Genomic DNA, 20,333 nt, shown 5'->3' with positions numbered 1-20,333 from the left:
CCATTCATTAGAATAGGTGCTGATCTGTACCCAGGGGCAGCCCCTAAATAGTGTGATGGAGCTGAGCTGTCCCACTCTTTACACTGTTTACATCTGGGCACTTTCGTACCTGGAACAGCTGATCCCAAGGATGCGTCATCACCAGTATCATACTAATGGAAAAGCCCTTTAATACCCAAGGATTATTCCAATCTCAGTGGAGACGGGTATTATTGTGTCCACATCCAACCACTAGAGGAAGAGCTACAGAATCGTCTGAGTTACTACACTCTTTCTAACTCTTATAAATTTAAGCAAGAAACGCAAAAGAAAAAATTGAATAATACACATGCAGCTAGTATATAATGACCATCAGTGGGACAAATATAAGGAAAAGTTCCCTACCACAACCACATGCGCACATAGGACAGAAAATGAAGACTCACTGGCACAATCACAAAAACACAAAGAAAGAACAAAAATAGCAGTTCATAGTATATATGAAGTGTTACTTTATTGATCAAGGATTAAAACAGCATAGTGGGAAAAAAAAACAGAACCATATGGGATAACGAACACAAATCCAAGTGACAATCGCAAATATCAATATATATCTATATCTATACATGTGTATGGCAAAAAAATGAATAAATTAATATGAATTCATCAAAGGTATAAAAGATGTATATGTATACAGCTCTGGCAAAAATTAAGAGACCACCACATCAAAACCGTGTCATGGGCAGCCCATTCTCCAGACCTGAACCCCACTGAAAACCTCTGCAATGTAATCAAGAGGAACATGGATAGTCACAAGCCATCAAACAAAGAAGAACTGCTTACATTTTTGTACCAGGAGTGGCATAAGGTCATCCAAAAGCAGTGTGAGAGACTGGTGGAAAGCAGCCAAGACGCATGAAAGCTGTTTTTAAAAATCATGGTTATTCCACAAAATATTGATTTCTGAACTCTTCCTGAGTTAAAACATTAGTATTGTTGTTTCTAAATGATTATGAACTAGTTTTCTTTGCATTAATAGAGATCTGAAAGCAATGTTTTTTTTAAATTTTGACCATTTCTCCTTTTCAGAAAAAGAAATACAAAATTTATTGCTTGGAAATTCGGAGACATGTTGTTAGGATTTTGTAGTCTAAAAGAACAATTTATATTTTACTCAAAAATATACCTATAAATTGAAAGTGGTCTCTTAATTTTTGCCTTGCCAGAGCTGTATATACTGTATATACAGTGCCTTGCGAAAGTATTCGGCCCCCTGGAATTTCTAAACCTTTTCCCACATATCATGCATCAAACATAAAGATACCAAATGTAAATTTTTGGAAAAAATCAACAACAAGTGGAACACAATTGTGACGTTGAACGAAATTTATTGGTTATTTTAAATTTTTGTGGAAATTCAAAAACTGAAAAGTGGGGCGTGCAATATTATTCGGCTCCTTTACTTTCAGTGCAGCAAACTCACTCCAGAAGTTAATTGTGGCTCTCTGAATGATCCAATGTTGTCCTAAATGACTAATGATGATGAATATAATCCACTTGTGTGTAATCAAGTCTCCGTATAAATGCATCTACTCTGTGATAGTCTCAGGGTTCTGTTTGATGCACAGAGAGCATCATGAAGACCAAGGAACACAACAGGCAGGTCCGTGATACTGTTGTGGAGAAGTTTAAAGCCGGATTTGGATACGAAATGATTTCCAAAACTTTAACCATACCAAGGAGCACTGTGCAAGCGATCATATTGAAATAGAAGGAGTATCATACCACTGCAAATCTACCAAGACCCGGCCGTCCCTCTAAACTTTAATCTCAAACAAGGAGAAGACTGATCAGAGATGCAGCCAAGAGGCCCATGATCACTCTGGATGAACTGCAGAGATCTATAGCTGAGGTGGGACAGTCTGTCCATAGGACATCAATCAGTCGTACACTGCACAAATCTGGCCTTTATAGAAGAGTGGCAAGAAGAAAGCCATTTCTCAAAGATATCCATGAAAAGTGTCGTTTAAAGTTTGCAACAAGCCACCTGGGAGACACATCAAACATGTGGAAGAAGGTGCTCTGGTCAGATGAAACCAAAATCGAACATTTTGACAACAATGCCAAACGATATGTTTGACGTAAAGGCAACACAGCTCATCACCCTGAACACACCATCCCCACTGTCAAACATGGTGGTGGCAGCATCATGGTTTGGGCCTGTTTTTCTTCAGCAGGGACAGTGAAGATGGTTAAAATTGATGGGAAGATGAATGGAGCCAAATACAGGACCATTCTTGAAGAAAACCTGTTGGAGTCTGCAAAAGACCTGAGACTGAGACAGAGATTTGTCTTCCAACAAGACAATGATCCCAAACATAAAGCAAAATCTACAATGGAATGGTTAACAAATAAACGTATCCAGGTGTTATAATGGGCTAAGTCAAAGTCCAGACCTGAATCCAATTGAGAATCTGTGGAAAGAGCTGAAAACTGCTGTCCACAAACGATCTCCATCAAACCTGACTGAGCTCGAGCTGTTTGTCAAGGAAGAATGGGCATGAATTTCAGTCTCTCCATATACAAAACTGATAGAGACATACCCCAAGCGACTTGCCGCTGTAATCGCAGCAAAAGGTGGCGTAACAAAGTACCATATTTTTCGGACTATAAGACACACAGGACCATAAGACGCACCCCAAATTTTGGGGTGGAAAATAGGGAAAAAAAAAATAGTGTGTCAAAAGGGGGTACGTCTTACAGTCCAAATTCAGCTTATCAGCGAAGGGATCAGCACAGGTAGAGGAGTGGTCACAGGGGTCGTTCGGTAGTCTATGCTGGTGTGGTGGTGGAGCTCTGTGTTGCAGGGGTGCTCTGTGGGCTGGCTGTGCTCCGTGGGGTGGCTGTGTCCGTAGGGTGGCTGTGCTCTGTGGGGTGGCTGTGTCCGTGGGGAGGCTGTGCTCTGTGGGGAGGCTGTGCTCTGTGGGGTGGCTGTGCTCTGTGGGGTGGCTGTGCTCTGTGGGATGGCTGTGCTCTGTGGGGTGGCTGTGCTCTGTGGGGTGGCTGTGTCCGTGGGGTGGCTGTGCTCTGTGGGGTGGCTGTGCTCTGGTCCCAATATACTTACAAATCTTGTTGCGGCAGTCCCGTGGTGAAGGTCCCAATGGAGCCTCCCTGTGCTCTGTGGTGCGGTGGTGTCAGGGCTCTGTAGTGTGGCTGCAGCGGGGCTCTGTGATGCGTGGGGGGCTCCGCCGGCATTTCGTTAAAGCCCCCCGCAGCTCCGCTAGTGCACCTGCTACCGGGCATTGTCGAATAGCGGCAGTGTCTGTTGCCGCGCTGCAGTCTGCAGCTCCCCTTGGTGTCCGCAGTAGCGAAGCCGCACGCACGGTAGGTCTAGACGGACGCTGACCGTCTGCCTAGGGTTCAGCTCCTGTGACCAGATACCGTGCGTGCACTTGTCTGAGACCTGTGGCGTTAACACGCTCAGCCCTTTGTGTTTAACACATTGGCGTCTCTGTGAATTAACAGAGCTCGCTCAGCGCACCTGGGTGACGTTTAACCCACATGCGTCATACCGCCATATTGTTTGTCCATTATCTAGCAGCAGTGTTAACATCTTCTGCACGGTGGAACCCGGGCGACGAACGCACTTTACGCTATTTTATATTTAGTGCATTCGACCGTCCCGAACATTATACTAGCGCCAGGGTCTGGCTAGTAATGGCAGACCAGCAGCAGCAGCTATTGCAGTACATTCGGCAGCTGGAGGACAGGTTGGCGACTCTCGACAGTTCTGCCTCAGCTACGAAGGTTACTGAGGCTGCTGCGCAGGCAGTCGCAGAGGCTGTCTCGCGTGTGTCCATGCCTGCGCCGACAGTTTCCTGCCTTCCGTTGCCCGATAAATTTTCTGGTGACAGCGCCTCCTGCAGGGGTTTCGCGAGCCAGTGCTCTATCCAGTTTGAGTTACTGGCCGCACGATTCCCTACAGAGCGGGCTAAGGTGGGGTTTATCGTTTCCCTTCTGTCGGGCAGGGCATTGGAGTGGGAGCGTGGTGACCCCGTGGTTCTGAGCGCCGCTCAGTTTCTAACCTCTCTAAAACAGGTCTTTTTGGGACCACGGGTCACTCACGACACCTCTCTCCAGCTATTAGCTTTAACACAGGGCTCCCTCTCGGTCAGCCATTACGCCGTCCGTTTCCGGACACTGGCTTCCGAGCTGGAAAGGCCTAATACAACCCTCATCTCTGTGTTCTGGAGAGGTTTGGAGGAGCATGTTAAGGATGCTCTATCTACCAGGGAGGTTCCCGTAAGCCTGGAAGAGCTGATTGCTATTTCCACCCGCATCGATCTCCATTTTTCGGAGCGCGGGCTTGAGCGTGCTCAATCCATTCGGAAGGTTAGCTTGGCTCCCAACCTCTTTGAACCTCTAGAACCTCTCGAGCCAGAGAGTTTACCTCCAGAGCCCATGGAGGTGTCCCGCGCCGGTCTCAAGACGCGTCCAGCACAACGCTCCACACGCGGTTACCAGTGTTGACAGTCTGGTCACCTGGCTAACAGGTGTTCGCAGCGGCCGAAAAAACAAATTCGTCCACTGGTAATTGGTGGGGGTCTATTCGCTATGGAGACTTTCTCCCCCAAACCGGCCCTCCAAGGGACGTTAGATAGCGGTGATTCCTCCTGGGAGGTACAGGTCACAGTGGATTCTGGGGCAGAAGGGAACTTTATGTCCTCATCCTTCGCCCAACAGCACACTATCCCGTTGGTACCACTTCCTCACCCAGTGCCCATCAGGGTGGTAAACGGGTCGACCTTGTCATCCCAGATTACCAACCAAACAGCATCCCTTAGGCTCTCAATTCCACCATCTCATCAGGAGACACTGTCCCTGTTCATTATGCCAGAGGGCATCGATCAGGTGCTCCTCGGGGTTCCATGGCTCCGTTGCCATTCCCCTCATATAGAGTGGTCCTCGGGGAAAATATTGGGATGGAGCAAGGACTGTGTGGGAAGGTGCATGGGGAGCAGCGTCCAGGTAGCCTCTGTGGAGGTGCCTGCGAATCTTTCCGCGCCCCCTACTGGGAATCTGAAGACCGTGGCTCCAGTCGTCCTCGAGTCAGTGCCACCAGGCAAGACCTTTTTCCCACCTCACCTGCGGTCCAAGGTTCTCGCGTGGGCACACGCGTCCAGGGTGGATGGTCACTTTGGCTACAAGCAGACCACAGAACTCCTGGCAAGGTCATATTGGTGGCCGCACAGGGCTCGGGACACTAAAAAATACATTCAGGCATGCGCCTCTTGTGCTCGGAGCAGCTCCTCTAAACTGAGGCCGGCTGGCTTACTGAATCCCTTGCCGGTGGCTGACCGGGCAATAGAGGGTCGCACCCCGCATGTCACTCTATCCTCTAAAGTGAGAGTGATGAAGCCCGCCGACACACATCGGCGGCCCGCTCCAACTCCTGCTCCTGGCGACTTAGCCGTCCCTGACGCCTTCTACGTAACCCCTCTCAAACCTGTTCAGATGTCCCGGTTTTCCAAGTCATCTGCCGGGACATCAGACTTGTCTTCGGACGAGCCTGAGGCCTATGCCTCTGAGGGACACATGGTGGTACGTGGCAAAAAACTTCATTTGGTGGATTGGAAGGCTCAGGAGGGAGGGGGCCCTGGGGGGGGGTAATGTTAGGCATCGGGTTCCTGCAGCGGTTCAACAGGAATCCAGAGCCTTACATTCTGCGGTCTCCCATTATCTTTTGACAATAGAGGACATTGCTCAGCAATCCCGGCTTCCCAGACGCTCTGCCCAGACCTGCTCTGTGGGGTTGGCTATTGCTGCCACCTTTGGGTCAGCAATGGCAATGCAGGCTGCTCAGCAGCAAATCACTCCAGAGGCTAAGTCCCTCCGTAGCTCTACTGAGCATGCTCACGAGACAATCTGCCACTGGAGATCGGGAGCCACATGTCCAGGTCCTTCTCCAGATCTGATTGGTCCATCTCAGGGATCTGGACGCTTCCGGAAGGTCCTGGCTTTAAAAGGTGTTAGTCTCTAGTTGCTACTGTGTGAATGATGATGGATGCATGAACCTGCAAATAACTCATTAAGATGTTAGCATCATCAACAGTGCTAGCGTCCGACAGTGCACCTGCTACCGGGCATTGTCGATTAGTAGCAGTGTCTGTTGCCGCACTGCAGTCTGCAGCTCCCCTTGGCGTCCGCAGCAGCGACGCCGCACGCACGGTAGGTCTAGACGGCGGCTGACCCTCTGCCTAGGGTTCAGCTCCTTGACCAGATACCGTGCGTGCACTTCTCTGAGACCTGTGGCATTAACAGGCTCAGCCTTTTGTGTTTAACACATTGGTGTGAATTAACAGAGCTCGCTCTGCGCACCCGGGTGACGTTTAACCCGCGTGCGTCATACCGCCATATTGTATGTCCACCATTTATCTAGCAGCAGTGTTAACATCTTCTATACGGTGGACCCCGGGCGACGAACGCATTTTACGTTATTTTATATTTAGTGCGTTACGCCGTCCTTAACATATATATATATATATATATATATATATATATATATATATATATATATATTTAAGTATGTGTGTCAGTGTCCAGCTGCAGCAATGAGACTCATGGGTCTTTCCCACCTGGTAATCAAGTACCTGCATGGACTGAATTAGGAGTAAATCCTTCAATAGGAGAACAAAAAGGAAATCCAGCAAGAACTCTGCAAACCAGGGTTGGAGTAAAATGATGCTTGGCAGAAATAAACGCAAATGGGACTACGCGTTTCGGCGACCTAATCCGCCTTCTTCACGGTTTGATTAGGTTTGGACCGTGAAGAAGGCGGATTAGGTCGCCGAAACGTGTAGTCCCATTTGCGTTTATTTCTGCCATGCACTCTGGTTCCTGATCCTTGTGGGCCGTCTTTTTAACCTTGCTGAAGGAATAAAGAAAAGCATCATTTTACTCCAACCCTGGTTTGCCGAGTTCTTGCTGGATTTCCTTTTTGTTTATATATATATATATATATACACTCACTGGCCACTTTATTAGGTACACCATGCTAGTAACGGGTTGGACCCCCTTTTGCCTTCAGAACTGCCTCAATTCTTCGTGGCAGAGATTCAACAAGGTGCTGGAAGCATTCCTCAGAGATTTTGGACCATATTGACATGATGGCATCACACAGTTGGCGCAGATTTGTCGGCTGCACATCCCTGATGCGAATCTCCCGTTCCACCACATCCCAAAGATGCTCTATTGGATTGAGATCTGGTGACTGAGGAGGCCATTTGAGTACAGTGAACTCATTGTCATGTTCAAGAAACCAATCTGAGATGATTCGAGCTTTATGACATGGCGCATTATCCTGCTGAAAGTAGCCATCAGATGTTGGGTACATTGTGGTCATAAAGGGATGGACATGGTCAGCAACAATACTCAGGTAGGCTGTGGCGTTGCAACGATGCTCAATTGGTACCAAGGGGCCCAAAGAGTGCCAAGAAAAAATTCCCCACACCATGACACCACCACCACCAGCCTGAACCGTTGATACAAGGCAGGATGGATCCATGCTTTCATGTTGTTTACGCCAAATTCTGACCCTACCATCCGAATGTCGCAGCAGAAATCGAGACTCATCAGACCAGGCAACGTTTTTCCAATCTTCTACTGTCCAATTTCGATGAGCTTGTGCAAATTGTAGCCTCAGTTTCCTGTTCTTAGCTGAGAGGAGTGGTACCCGGTGTGGTCTTCTGCTGCTGTAGCCCATCTGCCTCAAAGTTCGACGCACTGTGCGTTCAGAGATGCTCTTCTGCCTACCTTGGTTGTAACGGGTGGCAATTTGAGTCACTGTTGCCTTTCTATCAGCTCGAACCAGTCTGCCCATTCTCCTCTGACCTCTGGCATCAACAAGGCATTTCCGGCCACAGAACTGCCGCTCACTGGATTTTTTTTCTTTTTCGGACCATTCTCTGTAAACCCTAGAGATGGTTGTGCGTGAAAATCCCAGGAGATCAGCAGTTTCTGAAATACTCAGACCAGCCCTTCTGGCACCAACAATCATGCCACGTTCAAAGGCACTCAAATCACCTTTCTTCCCCATACTGATGCTCGGTTTGAACTGCAGGAGATTGTCTTGACCATGTCTACATGCCTAAATGCACTGAGTTGCCGCCATGTGATTGGCAGATTAGAAATTAAGTCTTAACACACAGTTGGACAGGTGTACCTAATAAAGTGGCCAGTGAGTGTATATATATATATATATTAGCTGAAGAGCCCGGCGCTGCCCGGGCATAGTAACTAACTGTGGTTAGTTATAGCAAATTATAATTATCCTCCATCCCATAGTCCCTTGCACATATACCCATCATACATATCCACGATCCCATAGGCCCGTGCCCATATACCCATCATACATATCCTCTATCCCATAGTCGAGTGCCCATATACCCATCACACATACTCCATCCCATAGTCCCATGTGTTATGAATGGGTCACCGAGGAGAAAAAAAACAGAACAAGCTAAGTCACAGAAAACCAGAGAGGTTGGCAACTATGCAGATTGCAGATCCCTGATCCTAACCACAAAACTAGCAGCAGCTGTGGAGCGTACCTACGATGATCCTAGACGCTTCGTCACAGCCGGAGGACTAACTAAGCCTGAAGCATGAAAAGGGGAAAACTAACTGCCCCAGAGCAGACCCCAAAGGAAAGACAGCCCCCACACAAGTATTGACGGTGAAACAAGATGAAAGCACAAACACAGGCAGGAAAATAGGCTGAGCAAACGATGGGGCCCGAACTAACTAGAAAGGATAGAAAAGGAAAGACACTGTCTGCAATCTTCAAAAACCCTACAAAAATAAAGTCCAACACTTCTGATAGCAAAATTAACCCTGAAGTCACTAGACTTCTCCCACTATATCAGCACTCTGAAATATTCTGAGACAGAGCAAAAAGAGGCCAATCTAATAAGGGGCAAAAAGCAAATTGGCAAATACAGATAAATAAGAGTGGAAATTTAGCGCAGCCCCAGCCGGGGCTGGCTGACCACACAAAAAACTGAATAGACCAACAAAATCAAGTGTGAACATTAGCAGAAAAACTTAGCTTTAGATGACTGGAACAGCGCTGAAAATCAAGACCTGACAAGCCAGAAGGAATCACCAGCACCTGACTAGGGCGTCGGCTGTCTTAAATCCAGTCTGAGATTCCTGAGATCCAATCGTCATCCTCATTATCAGGTGGCAGATCTCTACTGATTAAATCAGCCTCACTACCTCCAGTTACTACCAGAGAGAGCCTGGAAGGAGAACTCACAACTGGTGGACCGGAAAATGAACTCACAACAGTACCCCCCCCCCCTTGAGGAGGGGTCACCGAACCCTCATCCACGCCACCAGGCCAATCAGGATGGGCCCGGTGAAAAGCACAAACCAATCTATTGGCATGAATATCAGAGGCAGAGACCCAAGAATTATCCTCCTGGCCAAAACCCTTCCATTTTACCAAATACTGGAGTCTCCGTCTAACCAAACGAGAATCCAAAATTTTCTCTACCTCATATTCCATATTGCCTTCAACCAACACAGGGTCAGGAGGTGCTGCCATAGGAACCACTGGCTCAACAAACCTCTTCAACAGAGATCTGTGAAATACATTATGGATCTTGAACATAACTGGAAGAGCCAATCGAAAAGAAACAGGATTAAGAATCTACAAAATCTTATAAGGTCCAATAAATCTTGGCTTAAATTTTGGAGATGCAACCTTCATAGGAATATTCTTAGACGACAACCAAACCATATCACCCACTTTAAACCGGGGACCAATGGTCCTATGCCGGTTGGAAAATCGCTGGGCCTTTACCTGAGAGAGTGACAACTTATCCACCACTTGGTCCCATATCTGCTGTATTCTCTCAACCACAGTGTCCACACCTGGGCAAGACGAAGATTCCACTTGCCCTGAAGAGAATCGAGGATGAAACCCAAAATTACAGAAAAAGGGTGACATCAAAGTGGCAGAACTAGCTCTATTGTTCAGTGCGAATTCGGCCAAGGGCAAAAATGAGACCCAATCATCCTGATCAGCAGATATAAAACATCTTAAGTAAGACTCCAAGGTCTGGTTTGGTCTGTCAGTCTGTCCATTGGTCTGGGGATGAAACGCGGAGGAGAAGGATAACTGAATTCCCAGATTGGAACAAAAGGCTTTCCAGAATCTGGAAGCAAACTGGACTCCTCTGTCGGACATAATGTTCTCAGGAATCCCATGTAACCAAACCACCTGTTGTAAAAACAAGGGCACCAACTCAGCGGAAGATGGCAATTTTGGGAGTGGTACAAGATGGACCATCTTCGAAAATCTATCACAAATCACCCAGATAGCAGTCATTCTCTGAGAGACAGGAAGATCAGAAATAAAATCCATTGAGATATGGGTCCATGGCCTCTTGGGCACAGGCAGGGGCATCAGCAACCCACTTGAATGAGAACAGGGTTTAGACTGAGAACAAGTCCCACAGGACTGTACAAAACTCCTAACGTCACGAGATAAGGCAGGCCACCAAAAAGACCGACTCACCAAATCTCTGGTACCAAAAATACCTGGAGGACCAGCCAATGCGGAGCAATGAATTTCAGACATCACTCTTTCTCCACTGGTCAGGAACATACAATTTTCCCATAGGGCAACGCTCAGGTTTATCCTACTGAAATTCCTCCAGGGCGCGTCTCAAATCGGGCGAAATGGCAGAAAGAACTACCCCCTCACCTAGGATAGTAGTAGGCTCGGTCACATTAAGAGAATCGGCAAAGAAACTCCTAGAAAGGGCGTCTGCCTTAACATTCTTAGTGCCCGGAAGAAAAGAGACCACAAAATTAAAACTCGTGAAAAACAAGGCCTATCTAGCCTGCCTAGGATTCAAGCGTTTGGCCGACTCCAGATAAATCAAATTTTTGCGATCGGTGTGGACCACAACTTGATGTCTAGCTCCCTCCAACCAATGTCTCCACTCCTCAAATGCCCATTTCATGGCCAACAATTCCCGATTCCCCACGTCATAGTTGCGTTCAGATGGGGAGAACTTTCGAGAAAAGAAGGCACAGGGATTCATCTTAGAAGTCACAGGGTCTTTTTGGGACAAAACAACTCCTGCACCAATCTCAGAAGCATCTACACCTGAAATGGAAGTGAGACATCAGGTTGCCGTAAAACTGGAGCTGAAGTAAATCTCCGCTTAAGCTCCTGAAATGCTGAGACAGCCTCAGGAGACCAATTCAGCACATCAGCGCCCTTCTTGGTCAGATCAGTCAGTGGTTTGACAATACCAGAAAAATTACCAATAAATTTACGATAGAAATTGGCAAAACCCAAAAACTTCTGGAGGGCCTTCAAAGAAGTAGGCTGAACCCAATCAAAAATGGCCTGTACCTTGGCCGGGTCCATTTCAATAGTCGATGGAGACAAGATAAATCCCAAAAATGAAATCCTCTGTACACCAAAGAGGCATGTCGATCCCTTAACAAACAGGGAATTCTCCCTCAAAATCCGGAACACAGTCCGGACGTGTTCCACATGAGAATCCCAATCACTAGAAAAGATCAAAATATCATCCAGATAGATGATCAAAAACTTATCCACAAAGTCATGGAAAATATCATTCATAAAGGACTGGAAGACAGAAGGGGCATTAGTGAGCCCAAAAGGCATCACCAGGTACTCAAAATGTCCCTCCGGAGTATTAAACGCCGTCTTCCTTTCATCCCCGTGCTTGATGCGAATAAGATTATATGCCCCCCTGAGGTCAAGCTTAGTAAACCAGCAGGCACTCTTAACTCTGGAGAATAAATCAGACATCAGAGGTAACGGGTACTGATATTTAACAGTCATCTTGTTAAGGGAACGATAATCAATACACGGTCTTAATGAACCATCTTTCTTGGCCACAAAAAAAAACCCAGCACCTAAAGGTGACGAGGATGGTCTAATATGACACTTCTCCAACGAATCCTTAATATAGGACCGCATAGCATCATGCTCGGGTACTGATAAGTTGAAAAGCCGACCCTTGGGAAATTTACACCCAGGCATCAACTCAATTGCACAGTCATAACTCCTATGAGGAGGCAAAGACGCAGACTTACTCTCACTAAATACATCAGAAAAATCGGCTAGATAATCAGGAATATCATGAGACTGAGGAGAGGTGGAGAAAACAGGAGCGTCCCTAAGAACACACTGACAACCCCAACTCACCACAGACCCAGACTTCCAATCCAAAACTGGATTATGAGTTTGCAACCAGGGAAAACCCAGAACAATAGTATTATGCAAATTATGCAGCACCAAAAATTTACAATTTTCTTGGTGGTCTGGGGCAACTCGCATTATCACCTGGGTCCAAAACTGAGGTCTATTCTCCGCCAAAGGAGTAGCATCAAAACCCCTCAAAGGAATAGGCGTCTGCAGAGGCGTCATGGAAAAACCACAACGTTCAGCAAAGTCCAGATCCATAAGATTCAACGCTGCTCCTGAATCCACGAAAGCCTTAGTAGAAAACTTGGATAAGGAGCAGATCAGAGTAATTGCCAAAAGGAACTTAGGTTGTACACTACCCACAGTGAATGTGTGTGCAAAACGTTTCTCCTTTAGGGCAGACAGAAATAGTATGAGAGGCGTCTCCACAGAAAAAACACAGCTTATTACGCCTTCTAAACTCCTGACGTTGCGCCCTAGACAAAACCCCATCACATTGCATAAGTTCAGACGTTTGTTCAAAAGGTGGCAGCGCCTCCCGTGTAGTCTTACTTTCACGTAAACACTGATCAACTTGAGTGGCTAATGACATAGAATCATCCAGACCAGAGGGAACAGGAAATCCCACCATAACATCTTTTACGGTCTCTGATAAACCCTTCCGAAAGAGAGCTGCCAATGCACAATCATTCCATGTAGTAAGGACAGCCCACTTTCGGAATTTTTGACAGTATAACTCTGCAGAATCCTGACCCTGGTTTAATGCCAACAGGGTTCTCTCAGCTTGATCAACAGCATTAGGTTCATCATACAACAACCCCAAGGCTTGAAAAAATGCATCCACATTAGTCAGAACAGGATTTTCAGGTGTCAGAGAAAAAGCCCAATCCTGGGGATCGCCGTGCAGCAAGGAGATGACAATTTTAACCTGCTGCGTAGAGCTCCCCGATGAGTTAGGCTTCAAGGCAAGAAATAATTTACAATTCTTAAAATTCAGAAATTTAGACCGATCCCCAGAAAACACATCAGGAGTAGGGATCTTAGGTTCAGCAGCATGTGACTGAATGAGGTAGGTGGAAATTCCCTGTACTTCAGCAGCAAGTTGCTCCACACGATCAGACAATTACTTAATCTCCATTAGGAAAAAAAAAAAAATCCTCCTACGGCCCCAGAATAAAAAGAGGAAGAAAAAAAAAATCTGACACTTTTTTTTTCTTTCGTTAACAACTATTTCCTGCTTTTTGAGTACCCTAGAATCTGCAGTATGGCTGGTGATTCTGTTATGAATGGGTCACCGAGGAGAAAAATAACAGAGCAAGCTAAGTCACAGAAAACCAGAGAGGTTGGTAACTATGCAGATTGCAGATCCCTGATCCTAACCACACAACTAGCAGCAGCCGTGGAGCGTACCTACAATGGTCCTAGATGCTTCGTCACAGCCGGAGGACTAAATAAGCCTGAAGCAAGAAAAGGGGAAAACTAACTGCCCCAGAGCAGATCCCAAAGGAAAGACAGCCTCCACACAAGTATTGACGGTGAAACAAGATGAAAGCACAAACACAGACAGGAAAATAGGCTGAGCAAACGATGGGGCCCGAACTAACTAGAAAGGATAGGAAAGGAAAGACACTGTCTGCAATCTGCAAAAAACACTACAAAAATAAAGTCCAACACTTCTGATAGCAAAATTAACCCTGAAGTCACTAGACTTCTCCCACTATATCAGCACTCTGAAATATTCTGAGACAGAGCAAAAAGAGGCCAATCTAATAAGGGACGAAAAGCAAATTGGCAAATACAGATAAATAAGAGTGGAAATTTAGCGCAGCCCCAGCCGGGGCTGGCTGACCACACAAAAAACTGAATAGACCAACAAAATCAAGTGTGAACATTAGCAGAAAAACTTAGCTTTAGATGACTGGAACAGCGCTGAAAATCAAGACCTGACAAGCCAGAAGGAATCACCAGCACCAGACTAGGGCGTCGGCTGTCTTAAATCCAGTCTGAGATTCCTGAGGTCCAATCGTCATCCTCATTATCAGGTGGCAGATCTCTACTGATTAAATCAGCCTCACTACCTCCAGTTACTACCAGAGAGAGCCTGGAAGGAGAACTCACAACTGGTGGACCGGAAAATGAACTCACAACACCCATGCCCATATACCCATCACACATCCTCCATCCCATAGTCCCATGCCCATATACCCATCATACATATTCACCATCCCATAGTCGAGTGCCCATATACCCATCACACATCCTTCATCTCATAGTCCCATGCCCATATACCCATCATACATATCCTCCATCCCATAGTCCCGTGCCCATATACCCATCATACATATCCGCCATCCCATAGTCCCGTGCCCATATACCCATCATACATATCCTCCATCCCATAGTCGAGTGCCCATATACCCATCACACATTCTTCATCTTATAGTCCCATGCCCATATACCCGTCATACATATCCTCCATCCGATAGTCCAGTGCCCATATACCCATCACACATCCTCCATCCCATAGTCCCGTGCCCATATACCCATCATACATATCCTCCATCCCATAATCCAATGCCCATAGTAAACCATTATTACATCATAATGAGCGGCGGGGCTTGCAACCTATGATGACATCAGCGTCGCCATGGCAACCATTATGACATCATAATGAGGGGCAGGGCTTGACACACACACACTTTTTCCCCCATTATGTAGATAGGGGCAAAATTGTTTGGTGAATTGGAACGTGCGGGGTTAAAATTTCGCCTCACAACATAGCCTATGATGCTCTCGGGGTCCAGACGAGTGACTGTGCCAAATTTTGAGGCTGTAGCTGCGACTGTGCGGATGCCAATCCCGGACATACACACATACATACATACATACACACACTTGAGCTTTATATATTAGATATATATATATACACATTGCTCAAAAAAATAAAGGGAGCACTAGACAATCTTACTGAGCAGACACAAGGATGTTAGTGACCATCCTATCATTTCTACCTGTTGTTTATTCCTGTTTAGTCCACTGGCACATCAGCAGGAGAAATTGAATCACAATCAGTGTTCCCTTTATTTTTTTGAGTAGTATATATATATATATATATATATATATATATATATATATATATATATATAAATAGAGAGAGCGAGAGAGGTGGAGAGCAGTTATAGTAAGATTAAAGTATTTACAAATATTTACAAGTATGATATGGGATTGATAAAGTGCATAACTACAAGTAAAGTCCTTTTATGCCTAGATGCCAAACGGACAATGTAATAGCCAAAAAATGTTATATTACTACTGACTAGTATGTAACAAATAGGAATATATTTTTGGCCAACCTATAAGGATAGTAAGGTGCAAGTGCATAGGTGCCTATGTAACACATAGATGCCGCTGAGTATACCAGACGAATAACATTTGTTCATATAGAACTATCGTAAGACTATGTTAAAAACTCATATAATGGTATAATGCAAAATCATATCTAAAAGACCTGTATGGAGGACAGAAGTGACTATCACAGGGATGCGTATACCCTGATGCGCGTTTCAGCATCTGCCTTTGTCAGGCAATCTGATGTTTGTGACATCAAACAGAGCTGCCATACTTTCTGAACAGGTCTTATCTGAGTTTCCTTATACAAACAGTCTTTTGTGTTTTTCCTTGGCATCTTTTTCCCATTGATCACTGTAACTGTATGTGAACAAGTGTTAAGGACTGACCAGAGATGGAGTGGTGATATTGCAATCACTAGGGGCAGCATCATCAGGTACCATCGTCAGGACATAGCCAGAGGTCAGGACACGGAGCAGCAGTGTACTTGGAAGGATAAGCAGGAATCATAGTCAGGATATAGCCAAAGATCGGTACTCAGAGCAGCAGTAGGATTTTGAGGATAAGCGGGAATTGTATTAAAGATATAGCCAGAGGTCGGTACACAGAGCAGCAGTATAGTTGGAAAGATAAGCGGGTAACGTAGTCAGAATATAGCCAGAGGTCGGTACACAGAGCAGCAGTATAGTTGGGAAGATAAGCAGGTAACGTAGTCAGAATATTGCCAGAGGTCGGTACACAGAGCAGCAGTATAGTTGGAAAGATAAGCGGGTAACGTAGTCAGAATATAGCCAGAGGTCGGTACACAGAGCAGCAGTATAGTTGGGAAGATAAGCAGGTAACGTAGTCAGAATATACCCAGAGGTCGGTACACAGAGCAGCAGTATAGTTGGGAAGATAAGCAGGTAACGTAGTCAGAATATAGCCAGAGGTCGGTACACAGAGCAGCAGTATAGTTGGGAAGATAAGCAGGTAACGTAGTCAGAATATAGCCAGAGGTCGGTACACAGAGCAGCAGTATAGTTGGGAAGATAAGCAGGTAACGTAGTCAGAATATAGCCAGAGGTCGGTACACAGAGCAGCAGTATAGTTGGGAAGATAAGCAGGTAACGTAGTCAGAATATAGCCAGAGGTCGGTACACAGAGCAGCAGTATAGTTGGGAAGATAAGCAGGTAACGTAGTCAGAGTATAGCCAGAGGTCGGTACACAGAGCAGCAGTATAGTTGGGAAGATAAGCAGGTAACGTAGTCAGAGTATAGCCAGAGGTCGGTACACAGAGCAGCAGTATAGTTGGAAAGATAAGCAGGTAACGTAGTCAGAATATAGCCAGAGGTCGGTACACAGAGCAGCAGTATAGTTGGGAAGATAAGCAGGTAACGTAGTCAGAGTATAGCCAGAGGTCGGTACACAGAGCAGCAGTATAGTTGGGAAGATAAGCAGGTAACGTAGTCAGAATATAGCCAGAGGTCGGTACACAGAGCAGCAGTATAGTTGGGAAGATAAGCAGGTAACGTAGTCAGAATATAGCCAGAGGACGGTACACAGAGCAGCAGTATAGTTGGGAAGATAAGCAGGTAACGTAGTCAGAATATAGCCAGAGGTCGGTACACAGAGCAGCAGTATAGTTGGGAAGATAAGCAGGTAACGTAGTCAGAATATAGCCAGAGGTCGGTACACAGAGCAGCAGTATAGTTGGGAAGATAAGCAGGTAACGTAGTCAGAATATAGCCAGAGGTCGGTACACAGAGCAGCAGTATAGTTGGGAAGATAAGCAGGTAACGTAGTCAGAATATAGCCAGAGGACGGTACACAGAGCAGCAGTATAGTTGGGAAGATAAGCAGGTAACGTAGTCAGAATATAGCCAGAGGTCGGTACACAGAGCAGCAGTATAGTTGGGAAGATAAGCAGGTAACGTAGTCAGAATATAGCCAGAGGTCGGTACACAGAGCAGCAGTATAGTTGGGAAGATAAGCAGGTAACGTAGTCAGAATATAGCCAGAGGTCGGTACACAGAGCAGCAGTATAGTTGGGAAGATAAGCAGGAATTGTAGTCAGGGATAGCCAGAGGTCGGTACACAGAGCAGCAGTAGAATCTTGAGGATAAACAGGTGGTGAGAAGAAGCTAGACTAAAGGCTGGGAGCTCAATAATCTCGCAATGAAGGAAGTGCAGTGCCAGGTTTAAGTAGGGTGCTCAGTCAGGAAGTCAGGAGATCACACGGTGGTGAGCCAATTAGGAACTTTGGGTTGAGACATCAGGAACTCAGGTTGGAGTTACTAGTATCTTATTTAGCAAGGAACTGTCCAGCGAGCTGAATAGCTCAGAGGGAAGATAATTCTTGAGAATTCTTGAGAATTCACAATTTAAATGGATGATTTTTTTTTTTTGCATTTCTGCGTTGTTTATAATCTCCTTTGACCCTAAAAATTTCTTGGAAAAATTTCCTGGATTCAATAAAAAGCAAAGAACATATGAGAGTTCTTTTTTTTTTTTTACTTTTGTGATATTCTCTTACATGCACCTCCCACAAAACCGAGTGCCGACCTTCTTTTTACTCATAACAAATGAAATACACAGGCATGTAACGTCTAACACTCTTCAGGGGCTTCCTGGAGTGTTCATAAATTTATACCCTTCATGAATGTAGGTGTTACGGAGATAAATGTAGGTGGTTCATACATAATAGCAAATAGCAGAATTCATAGGTGCATAATAAATAAAAGACCCTCTCTGCGTCCACCCAGCTTAGGCCTGTTTCAAACATCCATTTTTTAGCTCAGTTGAAATCCGCTAAAATGGCGGAAAACGGATCCGTTGGCGGATTGAAACAAACTGGGAGAGAGAGAGTTTAGGGTTACATTTCCGGCTGAGTGAATTCTTCCGGGCATGCGCACATCCAAAAGTACTGCTCATATAAGAGGGTGGTGAGCTGCTCCTGCACAGGGGCCCACCAGAGGATTCTCCTGTTCTCCTACAGCAAGTCTGAGCCTGATCAGATCATCATACTTTGAATATAATTATATGTCTTCTCCATTACAGAAGTCTGACTATTTGGAAATGCTGAGAACACAGTCTGATACTGTTGATTTATAAAGAAATGATGTCTGTATAATGTCTACTTCTGTGTATTTTTGCCAGCTTGGATGGCCTTGATTTTAGCAGAAGAAATGAGAAGCTGTTTCAAATAACTAAAAGTGACACTCGTCATCGGAGAATGGTGGAGCAGAAAGACGGTGTGGATGGCTTTTTCTGTGGACCCCCATGTAAGTGTCAATAAGATATTGATTAGATGTGAGGCACAAATATAATAGGTCACAAAAATAATATGAATTGATTTTCTGCATTATAGATTTTTAACCTATAGCCACCCAACACCCAAACGAGCGGTGTTGCACAAACCCGTAGACATTCTATTGAGCCCATACACTTGACTGTGCAAGCATAAGTTAGGCACTTCTGCCCCTTGGCTTGAGGTGGGATTTTCAGGATCTGGACTCATACTCATTAACACTACTATCAGAGTTATTCCAATGATCTTTTACTCATATGTGTAAAAGTGCTTATCTTTATTCTTAAGAATGCAGGGATCTTAAATAAAAGTTATTGTTTATGGCTCATGGCTAAGGCTAGCAGTCACTGCCTCTGCAATTTAGCTGTGGTGGCCAAACATGTGCAGTGCTTACAAACTCGTTCCAATAGAGCTTTTAAGCGCTCTATGAAACTGACTGGGATTTCTGGAGAACCTTCTAAGCTCCTGATCCTGTCTAACCTCAGTGCCCTTATAATCAGAAGCAAAGGTGCCTCATATAGCAACATTAGAAAGCGCACTGTTTGAGTGAGTAGTGTAACGATGCTGCTGGTCCAAACTGTCAATCATGTTGCAGCCTTCTGCCCTCCAGAAAGCATAAGCATGAAGCCTAGAGGCTGGGGAACAGTGTGCTTCTGCTGAAGATCACTAGAATAACAGTTATTTAAAAGTTTGTGCTCAAACTTCAAGTCTTATGTAATGGGGTGTCACCTCTTTCCAAGTGCAGTCTCTCACCCCAATACCCTATAAATATGGTATCATTCACTGCCCAATTAAGCAATTACAGTAGTTTCTTTAAAGTATACAGTAAGTTAAAACACAATATTTCATAGAAATGTTTCTTTTCTAGCAAAGAGCTATTCACAACTGGTATTCATGTCCAAAACGGCAGGAAGTTTATGGAACCTGCAAGCAATTCAATCCATGTGCCGTATTGAAAAAGAGAAGGTCAGTAGCAATCGATGTACCACCTTGCCCTTCAAGCAGATCTGTCAACGGACTTCACAATACAATCTGCATACAATATTAAATAGATCTCTTAGACCTGATAAGTATTGTGTCTTTACTTTGATAATCTGTGCTAGAAAGTCAGAATATCTTTTTTGCAGGTTTAAACACATTCTGTGCTCATCGAGTCCAGCCACATAGGTTGCTTTATTCCCCAACTACAGTGCAGAGTTATGCAGATGAATTAGTTCCGATGGCTAGCTGAAAAGTCCACCACAAGCAACGAGCAAAAAGTCAGAATCACTTGGATTCTTTGCAGTCAGAATTGTGTCTTTGCCAAAGTCGCCATCTAGCCCCTATCCTTCGCCAGGTGGCTCATCTTAAAGGAAACACTGAGCTTCACGTGGACGGCTCTATGTATTCATCTGTATGGGATGGGACCTTGATTTTTATTGATATATATATATATATATATATATATATATATATATATA

General features: G+C 45.2%; 1 protein-coding gene across 2 annotated transcripts in view; it reads left to right on the top strand.

Moving 5' to 3' along the window:
* Nucleotides 1-20,333, top strand: part of DISP2 (dispatched RND transporter family member 2) — a 136,320-nt gene that overhangs the window by 109,077 nt on the left and 6,910 nt on the right. For both annotated transcript variants that reach the window (XM_073566725.1, XM_073566724.1), the window contains exons 6-7: nt 18,723-18,847; nt 19,742-19,839. In XM_073566725.1, coding sequence (XP_073422826.1) covers nt 18,723-18,847; nt 19,742-19,839 — 223 coding nt within the window. The remainder of the gene's footprint in view (nt 1-18,722; nt 18,848-19,741; nt 19,840-20,333) is intronic.

Source organism: Dendrobates tinctorius, unplaced genomic scaffold (assembly GCF_039654945.1).
Source record: "Dendrobates tinctorius isolate UK_male_01 unplaced genomic scaffold, ASM3965494v1 ptg000019l, whole genome shotgun sequence".
Taxonomy (NCBI): domain Eukaryota; kingdom Metazoa; phylum Chordata; class Amphibia; order Anura; family Dendrobatidae; genus Dendrobates; species Dendrobates tinctorius.
This window is presented reverse-complemented; position numbering and strand designations above follow the sequence as displayed.